This window comes from Vanessa cardui, chromosome 5 (assembly GCF_905220365.1).
Source record: "Vanessa cardui chromosome 5, ilVanCard2.1, whole genome shotgun sequence".
Taxonomy (NCBI): domain Eukaryota; kingdom Metazoa; phylum Arthropoda; class Insecta; order Lepidoptera; family Nymphalidae; genus Vanessa; species Vanessa cardui.
The window spans coordinates 2,534,737-2,561,227 of NC_061127.1; the positions used below are offsets into that span (position 1 = coordinate 2,534,737).

The following is a 26,491-nucleotide window of genomic DNA, read 5'->3' on the forward strand; positions in this document are numbered from 1 at the left end:
ACACATGTGTGCTTTCCTTTTATCGTAATATCGATATTTGATTATACCATGCTGCACTACAATTAACAAAATATGTGTATAGGTAGAATCAATTACGCAATGGGCAATGTTGCATTGGGAGCAACTTATCGCCAAAGCACTCTTTAACAGATTTATGTTTATTATAAGCATATAAAGGCAACTTATAAGGTAAAGTTAGCGTATAGACAGTTTACTTAGACAAAACCATTCGATTCGTATCTAAGCAATTTTTGTTAGACTTACGACGCCAACGACTTATTTTATAACCTTTAGCTATTTAGATAGAGTTAGTTATAATATAATAACCATTTTTAATACAATATATATTCATTAAATTAAGAAACTGATATTTTGTGTAACGCAATAACACAAGAACGAGTTCACGACTATTTTTCTTAAAGTAGATGTAATTTTATAGTCTATTTTATTTTAAAGCCAATTAAGAACACACACATATAATCGATCAGGTGTTTAGAATAATGTTATTTGTTTTCCAGCAATGCGCGTGTGTGTAGTCGGTGCTGGTGCTGCTGGTCTTTGCGCTGCCCGCCACCTTCTCATCGAGCCATGCGTGACAGAGGTCGATGTGCTGGAACAGTCCTCACAGCTGGGCGGCACCTGGGTGTACACGGAAAACGTAGGATATGACGACTTTGGTCTTCCAATACACACCAGCATGTATAAGAGTCTCAGGTGAGTGATGGGATCGAGAGTCCTACATATCGATAGCTAATTTCACCTATCGAGGTATCTTGTAAGAAAAAATTCGAATCTCACTCTCTCTCTTACAATATCAATAACGTGTCTCAAGCCTGTCAGGTTAAATCTTTATAACAGTTCTGTTTACCCGACTTGAACTTATATAACATACATTTTCGGAACCGATAGCATAATTCTCACAAATTGTTCTTAGTTTTGTGTACTAAACTTTTTTGGAGCTTCACTATCACTGATGAGTTATATAGTACAAAACGAAGTCGCATTCTCTATCCCTATATCACTTTGTATGCTTAAATCTTAAAAACTACGCAACGGATTTTGATACAGTCTTTTTTAATAGATAGAGTGATTCTAGAGGAAGGTTTTTGTATATGATACATGGAGAATGTAATAAAGTAACACTGATAATTTTAGAAGTTTGTAATGTGATGTCGTAATTAAACAAATTATGTATATTTAAGTATCAGTACCTATTGCAAACGTGCGAAGCCGGGGCGGGTCGCTAGTAGTTTTATAAATCAGAATTAAATACAATTAGTTCATTGAATAATATTTTTATGATTACTTTCTTTATTCTTTAGGACATAACACGAATATTCCTCATAATTACGACTTTGTTTATTAGACGAGTTATTATCTGACTTGCTCCAAATATTAGTTATAACACACCATTTACCCACTGCACCCGTTTGCACCGAAGAAATTTATGATATCATCGATAGAAATTGCACTTCGATCGTCTCATAAATATAGAAAGATACGACAGTAAGACGCTACAATCAACTTTACAATGTAATCGAATATTGTTTTTATAAGTCAACAACTTATACTTACTACAGTCATATGTTCTTGTATTGATATATTCTTGTGTATTAAATGTATTTACAACAATATATTAAAAAAAAATTATATAATGAATATACTCGTATAAAATAAATAAATATTCAGTAAATAACTTATTATAAGTAATATACAGTATAAAAGGTGCATGAGAAAATGTCTACTGATATTCTTTCAGACTTTTTACTTAATCTTGAGTGATTTAAAATTTTAGCTTTACATTTGTTTTTATGAAACGTGTGTATAGATATGAAATCTTATAGTATATAGACTCGTTGTCAATACACTTCGATACACGTTTATTAATTAAATTATATTCTGTATTCCGTTATCATATCACAGTAATTTATAAAATAAACAAGTTTAGTTACCATTCGAACAATTTCGAATTGAAATATTATAATATGCAATTGTTTTCTTACAAAAAAACTGTGCCAGATAATTTAAATCTAACCTATGATTTCTAATTAGCTTAAAATGTAATTAAGACTAACAGCCTCCAAAATACAGCAGATCAAAACATGTTTTTTTTATCATCGGCTGTTTTCCTAACGCTTTGCCGCGCCAGGTCACAGGGTATCGGGGCGGCAGTGGCGCAAGAATGTCTATTGACTAGATACATATTTTCATTCTAGAAACTCTTTTTTGTTCTAAAGAATTTATGAGATCCTTGTACTTACTTAATATTTATTATTATGTACCTACATTTTTTATTTAATTTTTAATGGTCGGGAAACATTTTTTAATTGGGTATCTATTCTATTATAAAATAATTAATTTCATTTAATACTTAATTCATAACAACATATTATAACAGCTTATTTACATAATAATTATAAACTTAATTAGGTCCTTAAATATATAGATATAAATATTAATTAAAAATAGTTAATGCATAAAAATCTTGACGGCGGGGAATGGTGGCAAGATATATATTTATTTAATTATGAAAACGATATAATTCTAATACAGAGTGTAATTATATTGTATAGGTATTTACTTATTGTCAAGTTAGTTTTTACTTCATTTACTAATTATCTAGAGAATTCAAATATAGCTCTGTCGCCAAAGAGTTTCTTTCTACTTAATTAACCTCCTGAAATAGGCAACATAATCCAAATCCATTTTCATTCTTTTGTTACAGAACAAATCTTCCCAAAGAAATCATGGGTTTCCCAGATTTCCCGATCCCCGAAAGCGAGAGGTCATACTTGCCGGCCAAGGATATGCTTGCATTTTTACAACTTTACGCTGAAAAACATGGTGTCACCGAACACATTAAAGTAAGTCTTCTCATTCTATTAAGATGCCACACTTCAACTACATAACGGAATAATTTAAGTAAATCGACCTTATAAATATGAGCATTTCTAGAATACTGGGGCTTAAAAGTGATCCTTTCTTTTCAGTTCAAACACCACGTACAGCTGATAATACCAAAGCAAGGCGCCACTGCAGAGCTATGGGATGTTACGTATAAGGATCTCATAACTGGTGTGACGACAACAAAGGAGTACGATTACGTATTCGTGTGCAACGGTCACTATAATACACCTTTCATACCCAATATACCAGGACTTAAGCAATTCGAAGGTATGTCTTATAAATATTACCTACAAGTACAAAAGTTTAGGTGTTACTTTTATTAGGGCAAATAAAAACTGCTAAATAAATATAATAATAGTCATGTGGCATGTTACATAGTATTTGTGTTTTTAATTTTGTAGAAAGAAGACTTAATTAATGTACTTACTACTACTATTAAAATGTTATCAGGTGATGTCATGCACAGTCACGACTACAGAGTGCCAGATATATTCAAAGGAAAGCAAGTCCTGGTGGTAGGAGCCGGCCCATCCGGCATGGACATCGCACTGGAGATCACGAGTATGACGGAAAAGGTGATCCTCAGCCATCACCTCAAAGAGCAGCCGCGATCCGTTTTCCCAAGCAACCTCACACAGAAACCAGACGTCGAAAAGCTAGAAGGACGCACTGCGTACTTCAAGGACGGAAGTCAAGAGGAAATCGATGTTGTCTTTCTTTGCACTGGTAAGGGTTTAGTTTATTTTTATATCATTATTAAAATATATGAATACTCATAAAAACTGTTTACAAAGGGATGTGGCTAATTTTTCAAGACAGAAACAAAAATACAGATCATGGAAAAGAAAAGCGAATTCTTCTTAGTAATTTTATCAGTCAGTTTTTATTTTGTATGCGCTCAATGTGCCTTTTAATGCCTCTGAGCCGACATGTATAAGAAATAAGTATGTTGTTTTTTTTTGCAATTGCATAATTTACAAAAGCAAGAAAAAAAAAATTAAGAAAGAAAGTTCGAGTAAATATCGATTACCATCACCTTCAGCTACCAGGAGCGCATAAGAATGTAAGCTATCTTTTTCCAGGATACCTCTACAACTTTCCGTTTCTACACGAGACGAGCAACATCGTAGTAGAAGACAATTGCGTCGAGCCGCTATACAAGCACCTCGTTAATATACAACATCCTACGATGTGCTTCATCGGTGTCCCGTACTACGTGTGCGCCTTTTCAATGTTTGACTTGCAGGTAATATTAATTAATTATTATTTTAAACTCATATATTTCTAATTTGAATAGCCTAGACATAAGTCAGATAAATAACGTTTTATTTTCGTTTTCTATTTTTATTCATGAGGAAATCAAAAGTGTTTTATTATATTTTACTTCTTATAAAGCGTGTTAATCGAGATGAACGTTACGATGAAGATAATAATAACGAATGATCTATTGTCTATCGCACATCGTGGTAATTATGAATGAAACTGTTTTGATATTTTTAAACTGAAAGCACAATTTATTATAGAGCTGATCATTTTATTTGGTCCCTACCAAGTAAAATGACCAGCTCTTTGTACAAGCCAGTCAATATAATATTTAAAGTTTATTTTTAAAGAATAAGTAAGATCACTGTCACGGTGTTCCTTCTGTGTTCATTACAATTGCCAAGTTTTGTGGTGCATTGGTGATATTTCTTTAGTGACTTACCCCCATTTGCCAATCAGCCTAGTAATAGAAAATGAAAAACAAAATATAGTGTCAGAATACTCCATATCATTGGTAACGATTACAATGGCTCATCAGGTATCGAATTTCGAAATTAATTAAGTATATGAAAATAATAAACACAGCGCATAATCCTCGAATGCGTAATCGAAATTGAACGATAGACAACAGATTAAAAAAGTTTTGTTTGAATTGTCTGTTTGTAATAATGAAATAACAGATTTTCACTAAATGCATATCTATATATACACGGTACATATCTGTCTGTTTGTTTCGGCTAATCTCTGTTGCGGTCTTAGATAGTATAAAAAATGTATATGTTCCTTAATTGTAATGCAAAATTTTTCGATCGCCAGGTGCGGTATTACGTGCGGTCTATGAATGGTACATTTAAACTGCCATCACGAGAGGAGATGACTCGTCAGTGGGAAGAAGAGAAGTCGGAACGAGCTTCGCGAGGATACACGCGCCGACAAGCGCACATGATGGGACCCGATCAGGTAATCTATAGCCTCCTGCGAAATAGATGACATACTGTAAATGGCGGCCATTTGTTTAGCTTGAATAATTGCTGGTAATAAATCATTAAGGTCGTGCACCAAACCAAATCAAAACGTTCTTACACACATTAAATAATTACTTAAATTAATATCACAAAATTATTACTATTAAAATCAATTTTTAATTTTTAAAAGGGGGCGGGGGGGTTAATTTTGTGATGCTGCTACATTTAGTTTATAGGTAGTTATTACTAGGAGCGCAGAGGTAAGAAGGAGATTGTAGGATTTTCTTAATGGGTTTTTGTAACCGAAAAAAAATCTACTGTAACTGTAATAATATATACGACTAGCGGGCGCCCGCGGCTTCGCCCGCGTAGATAACGGTTCATAATCAGTCTTCTAATATCCCTACTGCTGAGGCACGGTCACATTTGAAGAATTACTGCAACCGGCGCTTGGATCTATTGTGATAAACCTCAAATTCGTGATCACAACACCTCAGCCAGACCAACATCAGCCACGAATCTGATGAGGTTCTTAGGGTCGGAGGCCATTATGCCCTCTAAGGACCGGAGTTAGAACATTTTATAGTTCTATCTTTTATAGTTTAGGCATCATACGCAAAAAATCAATATTTCAAGGTAGATTTTTTCCTTTTTTGTCCGAAAAACCCTAAATATCTTACGGAACCCTTTTTTTTTTTTCAAAATAAAATTTAGCCTATGTTATGCGGGATTAATTTAGCTTTCTAATGGTGAAAGAATTTTTAAAATCGGTCCAGTAGTTTTTGAGCCTATTCATTACAACCAAACAAACAAAGTTTTCCTCTTTATAATATTAGTGTAGATAATTAACTGTGGCTTAGGAATTTCCTTCTGGTTCTGGTCTGGAATGTATAACTTTTCTCTTTTTTCCGTTTTACTCTACCTAGTAGTATTGCGTTCCTTCAAATATTTACATTTTAAATACATACATCAGCACTATATTTTGAGGATTATTTTTATAAATGAAGATATTTTTGCTTTCCTCCGTAAGTAGAATAATTTACATCGGAATATTTATGGGTCGAATCAGTCCATTATTATTCATCGAAATATGTCAATATTAACTTAAAAAAATGTGCAATGCTCCATTAAAAATAGTCACCATCAAATAATCAATATCACGACTTAAACAATAACCCTGTGATATATATAAACGCACTTATAATATACAAAGTCGTGGCCTTATGTTAAATGTATATAGAATTAATAACAAATGGCACTACGCTTGACTCTTTATAAGGGACAGTCGTTTTATATCCTTAGTAATTACACAATCGTCAATATCGTACTTCCTTATCATTTCTAGGTTATAAAAAAAAATTTATCATTGGACATTTTATACATATGGTTGTAATATGCCGTTCCAGAAAACTTAGTACCTACCTACCTAACAATCTCATTAACACAGATCGTTCCAAAATCTACATAGTGACTGACTAACATACTTATAACGAGAATCTATTCAATTCAAATACAAAAAAGATAATTTAAAAATAAAAAGAAAAATGCTGCTTCCTCAAATCCAAAATGTCTAAGTCATCCTCTCTTTTCAAATACAGATAAGCCATTCTTGTAATGAATTGATGTGCCTAAACCATTAACCAGGGTTTAAGTTTATACATACAATATGCTTTAATGGATTTAAAAGATATGCATTGCGATTGCCTCATATTTTCATGTTATTTAAACATCCAGGCAGAATATTACGTTTCACTGGCTCTCGAAAGCGGCACTGATCCCCTGCCGCCAGTCTTCACCGCCGTGCACAATGATTCCAGCCAAAAATTCCTTGACAATATTGCAGGATTTAGAAACGATATTTACAAACTAATCGATGATAATAACTTTGTTTGCTTGAGTAAATTATACACATAATTGTTTGGTCATATGTACTAGGTAACTGAAAAGTTTATATTTACATCACATACATAATTGTAGTTTTCTTAATATCCGTATAATATAATTATCAGCTAATAAATAATTGATTTATTCCTCTTAATTTTATTTAGTTCATAAACACAGTACAATTTTCAATTATTTTATTAAATTCTACAGTCTAAACTGTCAATCTCAACCGAAAATTGCAAGTTCAGAAGTGAACAATGGCCTCTTCCTTTTTTGTTTAATATTTCATAAGGTTGGACATATTTTGAATCAATTAGAGCCTGATAAACAGGTTCACAATTTGTAGCACCTATGTATATAAAGATTTCCCTTTGTAAGCTAGTAATAACTAGGCCTTTTTGGTTAGTACCAAAAAGCAGGCTCATAGTGCTTGTGCCATAGACGTCACCCTCATAAATATTAATTTACTGGTATAGACTGGACTGGAACCTAAATTTGTCTATTTCCTCGTTGTCATGAAGAGAATGAGAGATCAAGTGCAAGAATAGGGACTTTACATGATTAGCAGAACACGAAATTTTAATTATCTTAAGAGTAAATCTATATTGCTTACTGAGAATTTCTTGCCAAATAACTTAACAGTTTCTAGTGGCTTGAAACCTTCTACTTCGTAATTCATCACCATTAAAATAACTTCCGTGGCGTTCCGTAATTACATGGTTCCCTTTAAAACTACTTATTTTTGGTAAAGTGCAAAAGCTGTTCAATGGGCGTGCTTGTCAACGATATGTGCATAAATTTGGGTTCAAATTTATGACAGCACTCTGACTTGTTCAGTACATCAAGGCACAATATTCACAAAGGAATTATTAGTATTAAAGACCTATAAAAGACCGATTTACTCACAAAGGCACATCCCTCTACGTTAAATATTGACTTTTAATGAAACAACCGTAAAGTGCCTTTGCCCGCTTATAGGGGATCGTTAGGTATTAGACATAAAAAAAAATTATGGTCTTCTTAGGTCTCAAGATTCCTACATATAAACTTTTATCAAAACAGTACAGTGGTTTGGCCATAAAAGAGTAATAAACAGATAGAGACAATAATAATGCAGTTTTGTACTGATTTGCTATCTTTACTCTGTGCCTTACGCACACTAAGATATCTCGTAAACACCAAAGATAATATATTTTTTTTTTAATTTCGGATTGCGACTTCTTGAGTGAATATCTAAATTAGTAACATATCCGTTGAAACTATGTGATTATATTATGTGGAGCAAATAAAACTTATTCCTTCAATTAAATAAAAAAATAATAGAGCTTATGCAAATAATGTCATCTTTGATCAAAAATTAGGACCAAAAATGTTCCCCCGCAGCCAGTTAAAAAATAAAATACGTTATGGAAAATAAAACAACCAAAAGAAATATTTTTTATTGATAAAAAAAAAACACTTTTAAAAAATATTTTTATCAATTTATTCGATTGACTAAATAAATAAATTAAAAAAAATAAAAAACAAGTATGCAAAAATTTTAATATTATATATAAAATAGTTTATTTACCGAAGTACTAGGAATACATGACATTATAGAAGTAGCGTGATATCGATTGAAGTAATAAACAACGCCGAGCACGTCTTGATCCTTTCACCCAATGCGCGAGACTACTTATTGTTTAAGTATCATTGAATATTGCATTATTCAAAGATACATAAATTATTACAACTTTATATGTATGTCGTACTTAAGTTATCAGAACATGTCTGTATCGGGTTATCGTTAATGAGAAGCCTTGTTAAGAAGCATTGATACTTGGAAATAGATCGCTCTTTATTTCCTACGTATAAATTATTTCTTTATCGACTTGTTTTTTTTTTTATTATTCATTCATTGTCATTCCAGTTACTTGACCTTTGCTTGAATTTATATTGTGAATTATTTTTTATTGAATGCCTAGTTGGCATATAGTTGTATTTTAAGTGTTGCTTTTATTTGTGCCGAGAGAGCACAGATTATGCCAATAACGCTTCGGAAAGACAAGATTGCACAGTATGGTCGAGATTACATGTAGCTGTAGAATCTTTATAAACCCATAACCAAAAGTAAGAAAATAATTAAATAAAATTATATTGTTATTAAAATAATATATAAGGACAATCACATAACTATATTGTGCAATTGTGCAATTTGTACTAAACACAAAGCCAATAAATATATATTACTGGTAAAATTTACAGAAAAATAAATAAAATAAATTTAGGTAGTGTACAGACTAAATAAACATATTTATACAAAATATTGTCAGTATATTTCAGGGACAAAGGTCAAATAGAAATTGAGATCAAAAGGGTTATGATAAGTATAGTTAGCGGTGCATAGACAATATGGGATCTGTTTATATTACTTATTGTCATTGTCAATGTGAGTTTTTGGTATAGTCCAGACAGATCCCGAGGCTCTGAAGTCAAATCCCAATAAATAATTAACGGAATTTTCTGTCAAAAAATTCTACCTGTGTTGCCATTATACCGAAATTGCCGTGCCATCGGATTTTGAGAAGGCACAGTGCATATGTTGTACCTACATTGAGACTGCCGTAACCGAAATCGATTAGGACGATATCATCAAATCAAATTAAGAATGAGATATTTATAAATACTTTAAAATATTTGACATAATAATATTTTGTTTTTATGTTATTAAATCATTGTTTTTGTATTGGATGTTCTAAAATTAAATTAATTCGTTTCAGGAAAAATACTACGCTTCACTCGCTAAAGAAGCCGGTACGGAGAGCATACCGTCAGTGATAACGAAGATAAGGGAAGAGAGTTCCCTGCGCTTCCTCCACAACCTGCAGAACTACCGGCAAGACGTCTATAAGATTATAGATGACGACACGTATGAAATTATAAGTAATGGGAAACGGGAAATTATCTGTTGACCTTGAAAGCGGAAATAAGATTTGATGACACGCGCAAGCTAAGTTTGCCGGTCTTTGAAAACTGAGAATAGGCTATTTGACTGGTTTTTAAAATCAATTTTATATTATTTAGTAGAGGTTAAGGAACCCAGTAAAAGATGTTTTTTTTTTTTATTTCGAGTACATATTTGTTTTTATTTTATTCTATATTTAAATAACGCGCGAAAACGCTACTTTGACAATATGGCGCTACAATGGGGTCGGTGACGTCACTTTGCTGTATTTGAATCTGTAGTATATATAGTAGAAAATCAAGGTTTACAAGAAAGTGATTTCATCATAAGCCCGGCCAATCAGGAGCGTTTTGTGTCACGTGACAATCGTTTGAAAAAATTCACTTTTATTTTGAATAAATTAAGTAATTATTATTTTCATGTTTCGTTATTAAATAACCATTTTAAAGTCATAATATAAACTGATTACAATAATTCACAATGTATTTTTCGCATTGTCAAATAGCCTATTACGGTAATCATACAATTTCTCCAACATTGTATAAGCGAATTCTGCTTAGTTTCTTAAACATTCTATTTTTAAACTCAGATCTGATCGTGACTAATTTCAAAGCGGCAAACTTAGATTGCGCGATGTATAAGTTAGGTTAAGTCAAAGAGGCGTTGTACTAAATTAATTAAGGGTTATACTGTGTCGAATACTGTTATAACAAAATTTCATACAAGTTACCAAAACGCGGTTAATATTAATACAAAAAGAAACTAAGTTATATAATTTGTAAGTTAGCGATAATATATTATATTTTAGATTAAAAAATATATATTTTGTTTGTATTGTAATTATACAAAAAAAAATGTATATGTGTGTGTGTTTTATACAATTTTATTGAAATAAAAGACAAACGTCAGCCAAAAATATTTTATTTAAGCGTATTTATAATCTTTATATTATCAATGCTGATATATTATTACTCTTTAAATCTAATAATTATTTGTATGGCTTTCCACGCAATACACGCTAAGGTTCTGAATAATTCAAGAAATTCATAACAGTCTCATTGCGTAGTATGAAATATACAACGCTAGAAGGCCGTTCCGATTTTGATGAATTAAATCAATATGTTAGTATACACTCGTGGGCCGAGTTAAGACTCGCTCGTCAATGAATTTGTACTTATTTTATACATCTTTTAAAATTAAAAATCATGAATCGTTATATAAAAATACCACTTTCTTTCATAATTCCAAATTCGAAATTTTGTTTTATTTATTTTTTTTTAAGTTTCCAATATACTTTTTAAAGATTAATGTCCAATAATATATATTTTATTTGTAAAATAAGAAATAAAAAACCTTATTCTACAAAACTTATTGATGAACTTAAATATAAACCTTTATCATAACGAACTACGGCGTATGTAATTAATTGATTTAAAATCGGCAATAAAATAATTATTTTTCACATTATATTAATAAAAAATAAATCTAAATTTATTCAAGAAAAATCAATGATTGCATTTTTCATCATTCTTATCTTCACATTTAAAAACCAAAAATATAAAAAAAATCTACGCAAGAAACAGCGATAGTTAAGCACTTTATATTATTAAAAAAGAACATTTAGTTAAAGAACAAATAGCTATCGCTAAAGCTATTTAATTTTCAATAAATTTTATTTCACTTAAATATAAAAAGAATTATTAAAAAGTACACAAAACTAAAAAAAAGTCGGGACTGCTACCTCGTTAGCTAATAATGAAGGTCTGAGTATCTACTTATACGGCTGAAAATTTTCCATCATTTTCCTATAAACTGTTTGGCCACTTCATACAAAACCTATCTACTTTCCTATCCTTGGTCGACCTAGCTATATCCCTGTCTTTCAGTCCCTCCATATACATCCGATATGAATAAAAAGGATAAAAAGCGGGCTTCGATCATACCCTGTAGAAATAAAACGTCGTATTAAATATACATTATGTATACAGTAAATAATAATAAATGGCAACATCGGAGTAAGCGGACATCGAAATAAATTTATAAAATCGTTATACAGCTGAAACACCTCCCTCTACGAAATCTATGTACAATCTTAAAGTATCAAAATTATACGAACAGTATTAAGCATCTAGCACCATTTCGAGATAAAGTCATCGAGTAACATAATATTATCAACCAATCAAAATATATAAAATAATAATAATATAAAGAAACAATAATATAACAAACAGTTCCGAAAGTTTTATACAATATTTTTTTTTACGTTCCGTCGTAAATCAACAACGGAATTGATATTTGACTAATATCATCACTGGTCAATTTTGAACGAAATAAGAGACTAGCAGAAGTAGTATTGCGTTTTACAGATAATATATATTACGAAGAACTACTAAAGTATACGAATAAAATAAAAATCTAAAATAAAAAATATACATTAATGATACAACTAGCTATACACTGAGATTATAGCGTTACGTGTATAAAAATAAATCACATGTCATCACCGAATCAGTCGCTTCTCAATCGACCGCGATCGCTCCCAACTATTGTCATCACCTCACCAACTCGGCCCGTGTGATCGAGATGAAAAACATAACACTCCAAAACGGATACGCTAAAACGTAACAAGGGGTAACTTTAACACGTACCTACGTCACAGAGACCGTGAAAAGATTGTCACATGTATTGAGCCTCAGAAACCTACATTGTACTTTAAGACCTGTATAAGTGATTCTCAAAGCTACGTCCGATATTCTCGTCGATCGGAAAGTAAACTACTGGTATACTTCTAACATCGAGATTTTGATAAACTGTTTTTTTTTAATTTAATTAAATCACTATTGTTTTTATTACTTACACCCATCTCTTTAAAATTTATAAATCGATTCAATACATGATAATGGATATTATTAATAAAATTCTTACTGTGTAAACACACTAAAAACTGATGATATAAATAAAATTGGAAAATTATATATTAAAAATACAACGATTTCACTTCTTCCATTGTCTTTCTGTCTGGAAGCATAGTTCCCGTTTTACTTGTTCAAAAGTACTAGGCGAGCATACCCTCTTAGGAGGTCTTAGCGAACGGTATATCTGTTTCCATTCGTAAATTCTGTTGCGTGGGGTCGTAGTGGCCGGCGAGATAATACACGTCATTGTTGTCGTAGACGGTACTGTATTTAACGGGGTCATCACTCATGCGCTCCTTGTACTGCTCTAGCGGTAACACTTCGCACTTATGTGATATAGTTTGTACGTCGTTCTCGTCCGTGTGTGGAGATTCGAAGAGGCCACCCTGTAAAAATAATGTTTCATAAAAACATGTAACCGTCGCCATCTTGTGGACTTAACCCGATAGTATGATATCAAATTGTACAGAATTAAAATAAAATCATGATGTACACACAAAATTCGCATTGTTCGAATTAAACATAATAAACACGCCATTTTACATAATTAATGTCAGTTAAAAGTTAAAACCAATTTACTTTACTTTATAACATACAGGAGAGACGAAATAATTATATAAACAAAAATGAGTACAGCATCGTTTCACTTCTATTTTTGAGCAAAGAAATACATACTGGATAGTGCAGCCGCTCACAGCCTGCTGTCTCCTCCGGGTGGTAGAACCAATGCACTCGTACGGCCATCGCACCACGAGCTTCCCACAGCGCCGCTATACGCCCGATGTACGGCCGGTCGGCGCGACCCGTTGACAGGAATACGGCTGCTTCACCCACCTACCATGCGCAATACAAAGAACATTAAATCAACCGTCTACTACTACTATTATTTAAGGCAGACAATTTGGTGACCTATCCCTCTAAAAGGACTCCGAACTTCTTATCTTCTATTTCGCTACATGAATTACTCGTATCAATATGTACCAATACCTCTCAATAATGTATCTATCCGACTTTAAATTAAAGTTCTTAACAAATTAGTCTATTCGATCCGAAAACAATCGAAGCATGTTAAATATAAATTTATTACACATAATAGATATATAAATTAAGTATACAATTAAAATAACATATAAAAAATAATTAATATAGAACAATTATTACTCCTACATCCTTGAATGTAACCTATCTTTGACCAGGATAACATAAATTGTTAAGAGAAACGAGATAACAACTCACATGTAGAATCTCCTCCCCGCGCTGTATGGCTCGGTAGAAGAGCTTGCGATGTCGCGGTCTCGCGGTGCGCCTGTAGGCGGGTCCGTGCCACCGCCACAGCGCACCTCCAGGCAGGAAAGCTGCCATCTTGCTCACACCACCGCCACCGCCATCAGAGGACGTCGAAGAAACTGTTCGACGTTTCGTTTTCTGAAAAATTTACAACGACTAAGATTAGTAATTTTCTAAGTCAATGCTAAAGAAAAGCTAAGATTTATGCCGCATGTAGTGTTTTCCCGTCTTTTGTTTAAAATAATAGAATACTAAAATTTCGCATTAAAATACCTTTTTATTTACATCACTAGTCGTGGCAGCTGCAGAAGTAGACGGCCCTTCTTCTTCCAACCCAATTCCACTATCTTTTAAATTGTCTTTTCCCTCAGTGTCTTTTTTCAGGGCAATCTTGCCTATATTACTAAAATCTAACACAGCGTTTTTAACCAAACTCTTCTTTGATAACACAGCTTTCTTAATAACAGTCTTCATTTTCTCTTCCGGAGACTTCTCAACTGCTATCAGTGTTGATAATCTATCATTCGAGTCCACTGAATCTTCGTTAGATTTATTTGAATCTATATAATCAGAAGATGATTTCTGTCTGTGATCATCACCTGATGAACTGGAGTGATCTTTGCATATTGAATGATGTCTCTTCTTGTGTTTTCTGTGATGTTTCTTATGATGACGTCTGTGCTTGCAATGTTCTTCGCAACACTTATGCTTCTTCTTTTTCTTTTTAACATATTCCATCGATGTTGGATCCTCTTCGCTCGTTAATCTTCTCATTTTCTCCTTGCGATGCTTCTTTAGTTTCTTTCGGTCCCTGTGTCTGTCTTCTTCCTCGTTCTCAACTTGTGGCGGGGACGGTTGCTGCTGTGGCAGGTCGACTTTGACCTCAGTGCTAGTAGATGTGGTAGATTTCTTCTCCTCAGTCATACTAGTGTTTCTTCTTCTCTTACCAAGTGTAAATAGTGTGTTTTCGTACTCTGAAATTATACAAGTATAATTTTACAATAGCGGTATATATACAGATATAAAAAAAAAGAATTGCCAAAATCGGCCCAGCCATCTTCGAGTAATTCGGTAACATACATAAAAAAAAAAAATGGCCCCGACGAATTGAGAACCTCCTCCTTTTTTTGAAGTCGGTTAAAAATGAATTTTCAAGAAGAATACATAATGATAAAGATATATTCATACATTTCAATCTAAAAACTTTGATATCAAATTAGTACAGCTTAATTAATATTTCGATTGTAAGATACTTACCAACAACAGGATAATTCGGCTCTAAGAACCTGATATCTTCGATGGCTATCCTCCCTGAATCTCCATCATCGAACTCCACAGCCACAAACTTATCATCGTGTGGGTCCGGAGACGACACAGCCACCGTCCCAGGGTACAGACAGCGGTACTGCTGGGACCAGTACGCACACACTCGCGTTCCAGACGGCAAGTCCGTGACTGACGCTGGACTTACTTCGAGGATCTGGAAAGTTTATAATTCTATTAGTTCACTATTTTTTTGTTTTTTTTTTTTATTATATCAAGTATCATTAAGATATTATTACGATTACGTTAAGTTTAAAATAATAGCAATATTTATGAAAGTTTTTAAAATTGTAATTACCAATTCTGGAGGAGCATTAATCTGAAAATGTTGTGCCTTCGGAAACAATGAAATTAGTTTATTAAATGTTATATTTCATATCACGTTTATCATTATATATATTAAATATGTGAACTTCAGATTATAGAAAGAGATCTAAATATTATCCTAATAAGTTGGAAAAGACTACATTTGATATCAAAATAGTATAGTTTTCAAATATAAGTATAATTTTTACTTACAGCATCTTTCAAAGTTTCCTCTCTGGATAGTATGTGTGGTTTGTTCCCTCGTTCGCCGTCTAACGTTATAGCGTAGACATCAGGTGCTTGAACGGCACTAAGTTTGCCAGCGTAAAATAATCCTCCTCTGGCTGTCAGTACCCTTGGTGACGAGTCCAATTTATCCTCTGTTAAAGTACACCTCGATATCACTTGCGGCTGTGCGACCGGTTCCGTTGGTGTAGCTTTTGCCTCCTCGTTCGTTCTTTCCTTAGATTTCGAACTCTTTCGCCTCTTCTTCGCACGACGTTTTTCTTTATCACTATCACTTGACGCGCTAGCACGACGAATCGCTAATTCTATTTCCGAAAGATCGTCTCTTGAATGCTTCCTCGCTAACCGATCCACTTTTTCTCGATTTTTCTGACGCACCTCATTAAGACTCTCCATTGAGGAACTAGCTGATCTATTAAGGCCCCAATCATGTTCCTCCTCCTCGGAATACATCTTCACTATAGGTTCCGCTTTCAACTTAGGTCTTACTTTACTTGTCCTATTTATGTCCTCTCTAGAGGGCTCGCCTTTTGAATATAAAATATTGCCTTTCAATTTGCCTTTTGCTAATAAATAGCCGACGAGACTGCTCTTGGACTTAGGTTTTTTAGCGACAATAGTCTCAGTAGAATCAGGGCTAGATACTTTCCGCGGTCGTCCCACTTTACGCTTCTTTGACGATCCTCTATCAGAATCTGGTGAGAGAGCTGGAGTGCTCGGGGTAGGAGGAGTTGAAAGTACAGGTAAAGGTGGAGTCAGAGCATTTAACTGAGCTCGTTTCTCATCACACTGCCTCTGCAAGTCTTGTAAACGTTCTCGCATGTCTTTTTCGATAGCATTCACAAGAGCTTGAGCCGAAGGCACCGTGGATGAGTGTGAACAGCTAGACAAACCGCAAGAACAAGCCGTTACACGACGTAAACTAGCTTCTAATTCACCCCCTTCCTCCCCTTCGTCGTCTTTTCGTTCACGTTTGTGACGTCTCATCTTTTCCAACTTATGACGTAATCTGTCTTCTCTATCACGACTTCTTTTCCGTCTACCTTCACTCGAATCTTCTCTATTCCTGTGCTTTTCTTTTTTAGACTCAGTTGTCCTTTCTATTTCCTTTTCTGTAGGACTTAATAATGGTTCCGTTTTGATGAACGGTCGAGATGTTGAAGGTAAATTTGTTTGAGGGCTTTCTTCGACCTCTTCCATGAACCTTTGCTCAGCTAAAGCACATAATAACCCTAGGCCGTCGAAGGAGGGTTTTCCCTGTTCAGGATTCGATTCTGAAACTGGGAACTCGAATCTTCGGTGAGGTTCTACATCAGTTCGGGGAGGAGACTTTGGAGATGTTTTAATTAATATGTTTAGTTTCGTCGACGTTCTTGTGTCTACAGTTAAAGGCGTAGAATCCAAATTAGGCATATTACAACCAGGGGTAGTTCGTTCAAACTGTTCGATACTATTTGATAAAAGCTCCAACCCACTAACGTCCACTGGTGGTCTTGCTGGTAGTTGCGGTGGTGCAGGGAGTGGAGTCGAACTCCTTGCCGTGTCTATAATTAAGTCGTGAGAGCCTCCACTGTTTGAGTTATTGTCTATTGATTCGTCTCTTTCAATTGCATCAATCGCTTTTTCTACTGCACCAACTACGTTCGAAGCGGCAAGACCTTCGGAAGATGATTCTTCTGCACTATCAATCGAAGGTAAAGACTGCATATGCATACCATTAGACTCTTCAGGGAAATGAGCCACGCCAACGCACGCCACCTCTCGCTCGTCTTCGTCAGCATGATTCGGCGATTCATCTTCGTCGTCAATATGATCTGTTTGATTTGACGCGTCTCTATGAGCTGGGGCTTCTGGAGCTTCTGGAGGCGGCGTGGGTGGCGCCGCGGGTGAAGTCGCTTGACTTCTACACGCTTGTTCCGAAAAATCGGGTTGATAGTACAAATGCGTAGTTAGCATTGGTTGCTGGACAGGCTCCGGGGCGAATGTGGGAGGTTTCTCTTGAGGCGGTTCGGGTTCGATTTTTATTAAGGTATGATGTGGAGTAATTAAAGGTTGCATGATTGGTTTCCTTTTATCGACCGAGTGTTGGGGATGTTGCTGCGGTGGCGGAGCCGGGGCAAGAGTGACCAGTCGGGTGGAATGGGTGTGCGTGTGTTGAAGGGTAGCGGTAGAGGCGAGAAGATCTCCTGGTAGTAACTGGAGGTGGTGTGACGGGTGCGGGGCCGGAGGTAGTAGCAAAGGAGCGGACGGATACGGAACCCCACCCCAGACTACCGCGTGGGGAAGGTCTGGCGGCGCTGGCAACAGCAGGAGAGCACCCGATGTGGGCTCGCGGACCAGCTGGAAGCCAGACGAGACGCCGCCACCGACCGACCCCACGCCCACGCCGCCAACACCACCCACCATCATGCTCTCCATTGATACTTGCGCTGAAAACAAAAGTATTTGTAAGTCTTACAATATTTAGAAACTTTTAATATTTATTAATATATATATAATAAGTTTTAGAAATAAATTCCTACTAAAGTATTTACGACTAACGTTGACTGAGAAGGTATGTCTTGCAAAAAATATATAAATATAATTCTTTCTTGATAGTATACCCATAGTGAATACTACTATAATCATCATGTATACACGCTACTTAACCAAAACAATTAATAATTTTACTTCATAACGTAACTTATCCTTATCAATTAATTATTTTAAAATCAACTTCAAGAGATTGTGAACCTTAGACAAATACAGATAAGAGCTATAACATAATGACATATTGAATCTATAAATACCACGTAAATTATAAATTCCTAGTAACATGGTGCATTACTAGTTCTTTAAGAGAAGCGACATTTGTATTCCATCTTCACGCTTCCGGCTTCAGGGTCGCGCGGGAATGTTGAAACACCGGTGGGAATTAAAAGATAGATTATTAAGATTCTTGCTCATTTTCTATTAATTTATTTGTAAACCACCGGCTATCCTATTGTATACAAATTCTCTATTTTTTTTAATTCTTTAACTTCCTATGTGACTTTTAAAAGCTATCGTCTATTTGTTTTATTTATACGATATGATGACTATTATATTATTTCTACATATTGGACCACCTATTATATTATGGTAAATTGTGACCACTGCCCATTCATCGTTCACTCTGCATTGCTGTGCTTCGGATGAGGAAGCCAGTGTAATTTACACCTATGTATAGATGTACGGCAAACATTTAAGCGAATATAATAAATGCAAAAGTAAACTTGTCTGTCTGTGTGTGTGTGGTTTAGCATATCAGTTATTAACTGCCAAACCGCTGAAACGAATTTGAAGAAATTTGGTATGACGCAAAATTGAACAGAAAGGAAGGACATCGCCATTTTTATGTTTAATACCTGACAACCCTGAAACGACAACTAATCTCATTTATAAAAAAAGTTTATAATATATAAATATAATATATAAATATTTATCTAAAGTATTTTCAATATAGTCGAAAAATGTCTTTTGAAAAAAAACTAATTTACGAAACAACCCCCTATTCTTATAACTACACATAACTCATCAATTACTCCGAGCACACGGAACGCATGCGACCCGAGAGATTCACCAAGGCGTGAAAACAAAATACGAAATACGATAATCGTCGGTTAATGCCATAATGAGTGGCGACGCATATTCCACCCACGTCCGCACGAGTTAGAACGAGACAGCAATATATAATACACATGAGTTCGAGTGAGATAATACTGTTTCGAAAAGGTCCCAAAAATGTTTTTAATCTTTCGAATTTCGAATTAAAACGAATGACGCGTCGCATACGAATCGATTTTTGTAAACGATTGTTTCTCTCTCGATACATTATTAATGGGTTCTTTTTACAGACCCGATTTGAGTTTAATCGTATCACATTTTAGACATGAAAGGACTTTCAATTCGATCACTCCGATGTTAACATGAAAATGTGTGAAAAAAAGACCTACAATCATTTTGGAATTAACATAGGTGGGTTTTTGATTCGTTCCGATGATTTTAGTTTTTCTTAGTATGAATAAGTGGATTATAATTACAATGTAAATAAACTAAGTGTAAATCTGACCTCTAAACAAGGTAGGTAAATATTTAACTAATAACTATTTTATTCTTAACTTCCTTTAACTACATTACACACTTATAAATGTTGAAAAAGTTCTTCTCGGTAGAATCTACTTTCCGAACCGGTGGTAGCTTCACTGAATATAGTTGTTAAAAGACTTGTAAAGGCCTACTTGAATATAAATTATTTCCATTGATTGATTGATTATTGAATAAAAAAGTACGAAGATAAAAAGTAAGTACATTATGTTACCCATTTCTATAGATAAGACTTGGTTTCAAGTAGGTATGTGACAAACATTATTCTACCTCGTCGATCTAGCAAATAGGTCACTTTTCTATCCAGTATCAGTAATACCCAATTGTAACCCAAAATTAATACTACTATGAAAGTAAGGCATCGCCTGTGTTTATGCCCATGCTTGTGGGCCACTCGCAGGGCCGTATTTAGGAGAGGGCAACCGGGGCAACTGCCATGGGGCCTCCACATTAGTGGGGGCCACAGTTTTCAGCAGGCAGCAATTATAATAACGTTATTATTTAATATTTTAAAAGTTACGGATACAAGTAAATAAACCATAGCTTACTGATTGAAATAAAAAAAGAAATTAATTCATGATAATATAATTATTAGGTTGTTCACGCTTCTGTTTGACTAGGGCCCCCACTGCTTTGTGGCCCGGGGGCCTCCAGACCTTTAAATCCGGCTCTGGCCACTCGTATGATTATCAAACAATACTATCCTAACTGCCTATCAAAGTACGTTTAAAGCTGAGCCTAGACAATTAAAATTTGACATTAAGAGTTCTTTCATGAGCTTTGTCAACACCGGCTTCGCTGGCGTAAGTGTAAAGTTGCCTATATTTTTCTAGAAGTTACAATTTTTTCATACCAAATTTCATCAAATTCGGTTTATTTACTTTCGCATATATCTATAATATTAGTATAAATTATATGCGTAGAATAATCATGTCTAAAACTCTCTAAATCAAATGAAGCCCAGACTTTTTGATCAGATGTTTTGGGATTGGTTGGTGTTGGGCATACAAAAATGCTTTTCATAGAAAAAATAATCAAATTCGTTACTGCCGAGATAGACTATATTTCCCTTTTATAATATTTGTATAAAATGTGCGTAGAGCCGTAGAATGTCTAAAAATCAATTCAAGAGCCAAGACTTTTGGATCAGATGTGTAATAATATTTAGGATGTAATTTGATCTTGATAGCATCACTGGCATTTAATTTAATCATTTAAGTACCTAGGTCACTCAATACGGTTTTAGGCCTAGGTATTAATGAGATTTAGATATTCTAGGTAAGATAGGTAGGTAATATCTTTTGTAGTATTTTAAGTACGTAAAATTTGTTTGTGATTTTCGGACCTAAATGCACCAATTCCATTATTTTTTCTGATAGAGCTAGACTGTAAGATGATGTGGTGATATCCACCATTGCCCTTTGACACTAGCACTGGGTATTTATTGATAGGTAACAGACAGTACCGGATTTAAGTGGAAGGCAACCGTGACCCTTAAATTAGATTCCTACTTCCGACGACTTAAACCTTTCAAAGTAAGAAATATATATTTAGATAACTAGTTAATATAATTGCATAACAGTCCAATTATAGAAAATCTTTTACTGATATAAATTAACCTAAGGCCTCTTCTCTCTTGAGAAGCATTGGAACATATTCCACCACGCTACTCCAATACACGTGTGGCAGAATTTCGTTGAAATTAGACACATGCTGATTTCCTCACGATGTTTTCTTTCAACTCGGAAAACTAAGTGATGCTTTTGTACTGATGCAAACAGCAAATATAGTATATATTGGCAAAAATGAATAATCAATAATTTGTTACATAATAATAGAGACTTCAAAGAATTCTAAAAATTCTACTTTAATCATTACATGGCTGAGATGGCCCGGTTTTTAGAACGCGTGCATCTAAACCGATGATTGCGGGTTCAAATTCAGGCAAGCACACACTATATATATATGAGCTTAATTTGTGTTTAAAATTCATCTCGTGGTCAGCGGTGAAGGAAAACATCGTGAGGAAACCTTCATGTGTCTAAATTTATTGAAATTCTGCCACAAGTGCATTCCACCAACCCGCATTGGAACAGAGTGGTGAAATATGTTCCAAATCCTCTCCTTAATGGGAGAGGAGGCCTTACCCCAGCAGTGGGAAATTTACAGGCTGTTACTTTACTTTTTTACTTTTAACGATTAAAAGAAGAAGAAAGAAAGAATAAAAGTCGCAAAGTCGCTTACCGCTGTCTGTACCTATGTATGTTTAGCTCTTCAAAATTACGCAACGGATTTTGAAGCGGTTTTTTAAATAGATAGAATTATTCAAGAGGAAGGTTTTTGTATATAATAGATACATGTATGACATAGTACAGAAACAGGAAAAAATCTGTGGTATATTAGGGATCGGCATTGCACCCGTGAGAAGACGGGGCAGGTCGCTAGTAAAAAAAATGTAGGTAGGTACCTATCTCAATGCGCTGTGAACTATGTACCTATAACATTTTTTGCATTTAATGTTAATGTAACTACACTAGCTAAACCTTCTCTTTATATTTCTTTCAATATATTAGATGATATGTGCGTTAATTGGATATAAGTAATTAATACTGCCGGTGATATATATGTAATTTCCAAGCTTTTACACGATAGAAGGCATACATACATTTCAATGCTGTTACTGATACATACATACCTACATACATAGATTTCAATGCTATTACTGATCTATACAAAGGGTAGGTATGTCATATGTGCAATTGATTCCGACGTAGATTTCGTATTTTCGAATTAGTTACTGTACCTATGCGTTAAAAATTTGAGTCTCATTTAGTAAATATTTTATATGTACCTACAGTTTTTTTTTAATAAAATCAAAGCTTAAATTAAAAATCATATCGTCTTCGAAACCATAAAAGGATAACAGCATACCTAGGTAGATAGCGTGGTTTTACCGATTGATGCATTTCGAATTACGAAAGGCTTACAAGTTAAAATAATTAGAGAAACGTAGCTATCTAAATGCATGACGCAATTAACTACTTTTTGTTAGTTTACATTCTAATTTTTGGTATTTTTAATAAGGTTACCTTTATTTTTATCTATTTTTTTTTGTTATATTTATAGCAATCATATAAATTGTTATAGATAATAAATAGTTACTTATCATAATAATTAGTAAGCAGCGATCGACCCCTCCCCATAATTACCATCTAACTGTAACTTCATACAAATTCATCATATTTCATAATTTTTTTCTGGTCCGATACTAATCGCGTGAGGTGTCAAATTCGTAACCGTAAACTGTTAAGACTAACTATAATCGCCAGTAAAAAAAACAACAAACAAAAGCACTAATTCACAACACTAAAAACGTGAAAGGCGGACCCCGATCGGATCCCTCCTTACGAAGCGAGCTCGTTTCTCATTGGCTGAGACGTTTTAGAGGCGGAATTTAGAAGGCGGTGCCCTGATTTAGGGCCGTCCATGAGTCGAGTGGAGTTATCGATAAATGAGTTTTTACGATTTTTTTTGCATGTTTTTTTTTCGGATGATGGATAATTTATGGGTTGGGAGTGACATGAGTTCCGCTTGGCGTGTGGGAAGCGATTTAGCGGGTGAGCGATGGAATCAGTCGTGCGGTTGGTTTATATTTAACTAGACGTTGGCCACAGGTTACATTTTATAGGTTTCGAGTTACTTATCCTTTGTCGGTAAATAAAATATAAGGTCATGACTGTATCGTGTTTCATGTAGATTATGTTAATAGAAAAACTTGGTTGAAATGTTGACTATCTCGGTTGATTTCCTATAAAATACTTCTTTTTATTGATTAACTTTTTATAAATTAGCAGTTAAATGAAATAACATAATGCGTTTTATTGATTGAACTTAGCTATAAATATTAAATATTTCTCATGAATGTCAAAATAAATAAAAATTATTTTCATTAATTAATGCTATGGTATTTAATGATGTTATGGTACTTTAACCTTAAAACTGTAACTGATTTATTTACTTTATACCTTCATAATTAAATTAAATTTTTAATTAAATAAAATATGTTTTTACTGATTATTTTTACTTTATAAATACATTGGGTAAACCGTGACGATAATAATTTTGACTTTATTTATAATCAAATATAGAAGTGCCTACTACTTATTATTTATTTTAATTGAAATATTCATAGTTTTTTTTGTATTTTTTAAACAATGGCTGGCTAGTATTCGTTTGACATTCATCCCATGTAAACCACTTTAGTTTATAGTATATATAATTTAGCTTTGTAATCATTTTTCGCCTTCTGATTTGAGGTGTGAACATTATTAAAACGATATCAATATAAATTTTTTAATTTTCTAATATAAAGACGACATAAAAAATAATAAAAAGCAACAAAACAAAAGTAAAAAGAACCATTATTAAATTTCTTAAATAGATAAACCAATAATTTATGCAAAAGAGAATAAGTAAAAAATGGTCTTTGTCCACGAAATAACCACAGGCGCACGCTAGTTCATTACGGAACAAAACGAATCTAAAATAAAACGAATCGTTGAAAGAAACCGGTGGCCGTAATAAACGGGATCGAGTGTCGGCAAAAAAAAAATAAACCTTTAAAAAACAAATTAGACCGAAAGTGGTGGGAGGCTGATTACATCATTTATTGTCGGTCAAATTACACGCGGTTATGCGAGTTTGTTTGGTTTTAGATGGAATAAACTGCGTATATATATTCTCATATATTTATTATAACAGGTTATACTAACGATTCCAATGGATATTATGTTCATTTTAAATTCTTACTTTACATACTTACAATATGAAATTTAATTAATTTAATCTTTGAATTATTCGTAACGGCATTTTAAAATATCTTTAATCTGACAATCCTGAACGAAAAATAATCGATTACTAAAATCGAGTCCGTCCGTATCAGAGAATGAATGACGTAAACAAACATACCGAAAAACCGGTAAAAGCAACGGTCGAACTCAGTTGCAATGCCGCTACCAAAGCGGCATGACACCGCAGGAGGTAGCATTCAACGTTGTGGCGCGCTGGCAACGCTAAAACGGCGCTCTCGCAATGCAGTTGGCGCGTAGTTACCAGGCGAACATGAATGCGTGGGAGGTGTCTTACCGGGGTACTGCCATAGCGGTGCGGGGGGTGCGGGAGCGGGCGTAGGCCACGCCAATGGGGCGGAGCGGTCGTCGCAGAGCACGTTAGCCACGCCCACCGTCATGGCCGCCTGCGCTGCGTCTGCAATGACAACAATATGACGTTTAATCTGTAACGAAGGGCATAGTAAAGCTGAATGTAACTATTAAAATGATTTTATTCGATTGAATACTTCATATTTGTAAAAACATATTAACAACTATACACAAAATAAGTATATCATTGCGTCAATTTTCTATAAATTTATAAAAAAATATATCCCATTCAACCCTATGAACATACCTATGTATGTTATATGTACGTAGGTACGATAGGTAGCCTATGTAATTTATCTTTCTAACGTTTATGCAGATATTCTACCTGCTATAAAACAAGACATTGTCCGCTGTACCATTGACGAGCCGAAAACTTCTTAAGCCTTTGCTATTAACTTCGTAAAGTTACATTAATAAGGCAAAATAGTGAAGAGATTTTTGAAAAAATTATCAGCAGATCGGAGCTAATATATGTTGTCTATACAAAAATAATGATATATAAAGTATGTACCTATTTGAAATCAAAAATATTTAGAATTGGAGCGAGCAGATAACAAGCAAATTAAAAAAAAACATATCTAGTTAATATGTAGGTAGATAATAATGATCATCTAAAGAGATTTCATTTACCATCTCTGGTTATCTCAAAGAGCACAAGACATCACTTATAGAGTACAAGTCTACGCAAACACATGTGAACTTTAAACGTCAATGGGAACGCAATCCGAATTGCTTCCTAAGAATTGCGAATGATTTGAATTGAAAAATCAAACTCGAAAATTTACGATCTAATTACCTCTAAGGAACCTTTTCGCAGCATATAACCACGAGGCAAGTATATATGGTAAACAAAAGCTAAGGTAATAACAATAAAAACAACAACAGCCTGTAAATTCCCACTGCTGGGCTAAAGGCCTCCTCTCCCTTTGAGGAGAAGGCTTGGAACATATTCCACCACGCTGTTCCAATGTGGGTTGGTGGAATACACATGTGGTAGAATTTCTATGAAATTTGTCACATGCAGGTTTCCTCACGATGTTTTCCTTCACCGCTGAGCACGAGATGAATTATAAAGACAAATTAAGCATATGAATCAGCGGTGCTTGC

The 26,491-nt window shown here is 34.2% G+C and overlaps 2 protein-coding genes across 3 annotated transcripts in view; one reads left to right on the plus strand and one right to left on the minus strand.

Annotated features, from left to right (window-relative positions):
* The first annotated feature begins 497 nt into the window (after nt 1-497).
* On the plus strand, nt 498-10,102 carry LOC124529661 (senecionine N-oxygenase). 2 transcript variants are annotated; one of them, XM_047103497.1, is made up of 7 exons: nt 498-714; nt 2,726-2,864; nt 2,991-3,174; nt 3,358-3,633; nt 3,990-4,153; nt 4,987-5,130; nt 9,779-10,102. In XM_047103497.1, the coding sequence occupies exons 1-7, from the start codon at nt 521-523 to the stop codon at nt 9,968-9,970; spliced, it is 1,293 nt and encodes a 430-aa protein (XP_046959453.1). In that variant the 5' UTR covers nt 498-520; the 3' UTR covers nt 9,971-10,102. The 2 variants fall into 2 exon arrangements, with proteins under 2 accessions (XP_046959453.1, XP_046959454.1); XM_047103498.1 differs by lacking the exon at nt 9,779-10,102 and adding an exon at nt 6,870-7,165.
* A 766-nt stretch (nt 10,103-10,868) lies between these two features.
* The window catches only part of LOC124529659 (protein winged eye), a 112,043-nt gene continuing 96,420 nt past the window's right edge, over nt 10,869-26,491 (minus strand). Inside the window, exons 8-14 of the mRNA XM_047103495.1 lie at nt 25,311-25,430; nt 16,008-18,469; nt 15,423-15,645; nt 14,439-15,139; nt 14,115-14,303; nt 13,554-13,712; nt 10,869-13,264 (exon numbers count right to left, since the gene is read on the minus strand). Coding sequence (XP_046959451.1) covers nt 13,037-13,264; nt 13,554-13,712; nt 14,115-14,303; nt 14,439-15,139; nt 15,423-15,645; nt 16,008-18,469; nt 25,311-25,430 — 4,082 coding nt within the window. The 3' untranslated portion in view covers nt 10,869-13,036. The remainder of the gene's footprint in view (nt 13,265-13,553; nt 13,713-14,114; nt 14,304-14,438; nt 15,140-15,422; nt 15,646-16,007; nt 18,470-25,310; nt 25,431-26,491) is intronic.

Bases quoted from the DNA above. Each gene is read 5' to 3' on its own strand.
- LOC124529661 (XM_047103497.1), top strand. From the start codon at position 521: ATGCGCGTGTGTGTAGTCGGTGCTGGTGCTGCTGGTCTTTGCGCTGCC. The intron at 715-2,725 runs GTGAGTGATGGG...CTTTTGTTACAG, and splicing joins AGCATGTATAAGAGTCTCAG to AACAAATCTTCCCAAAGAAA. The intron at 5,131-9,778 runs GTAATCTATAGC...AATTCGTTTCAG, and splicing joins ACATGATGGGACCCGATCAG to GAAAAATACTACGCTTCACT.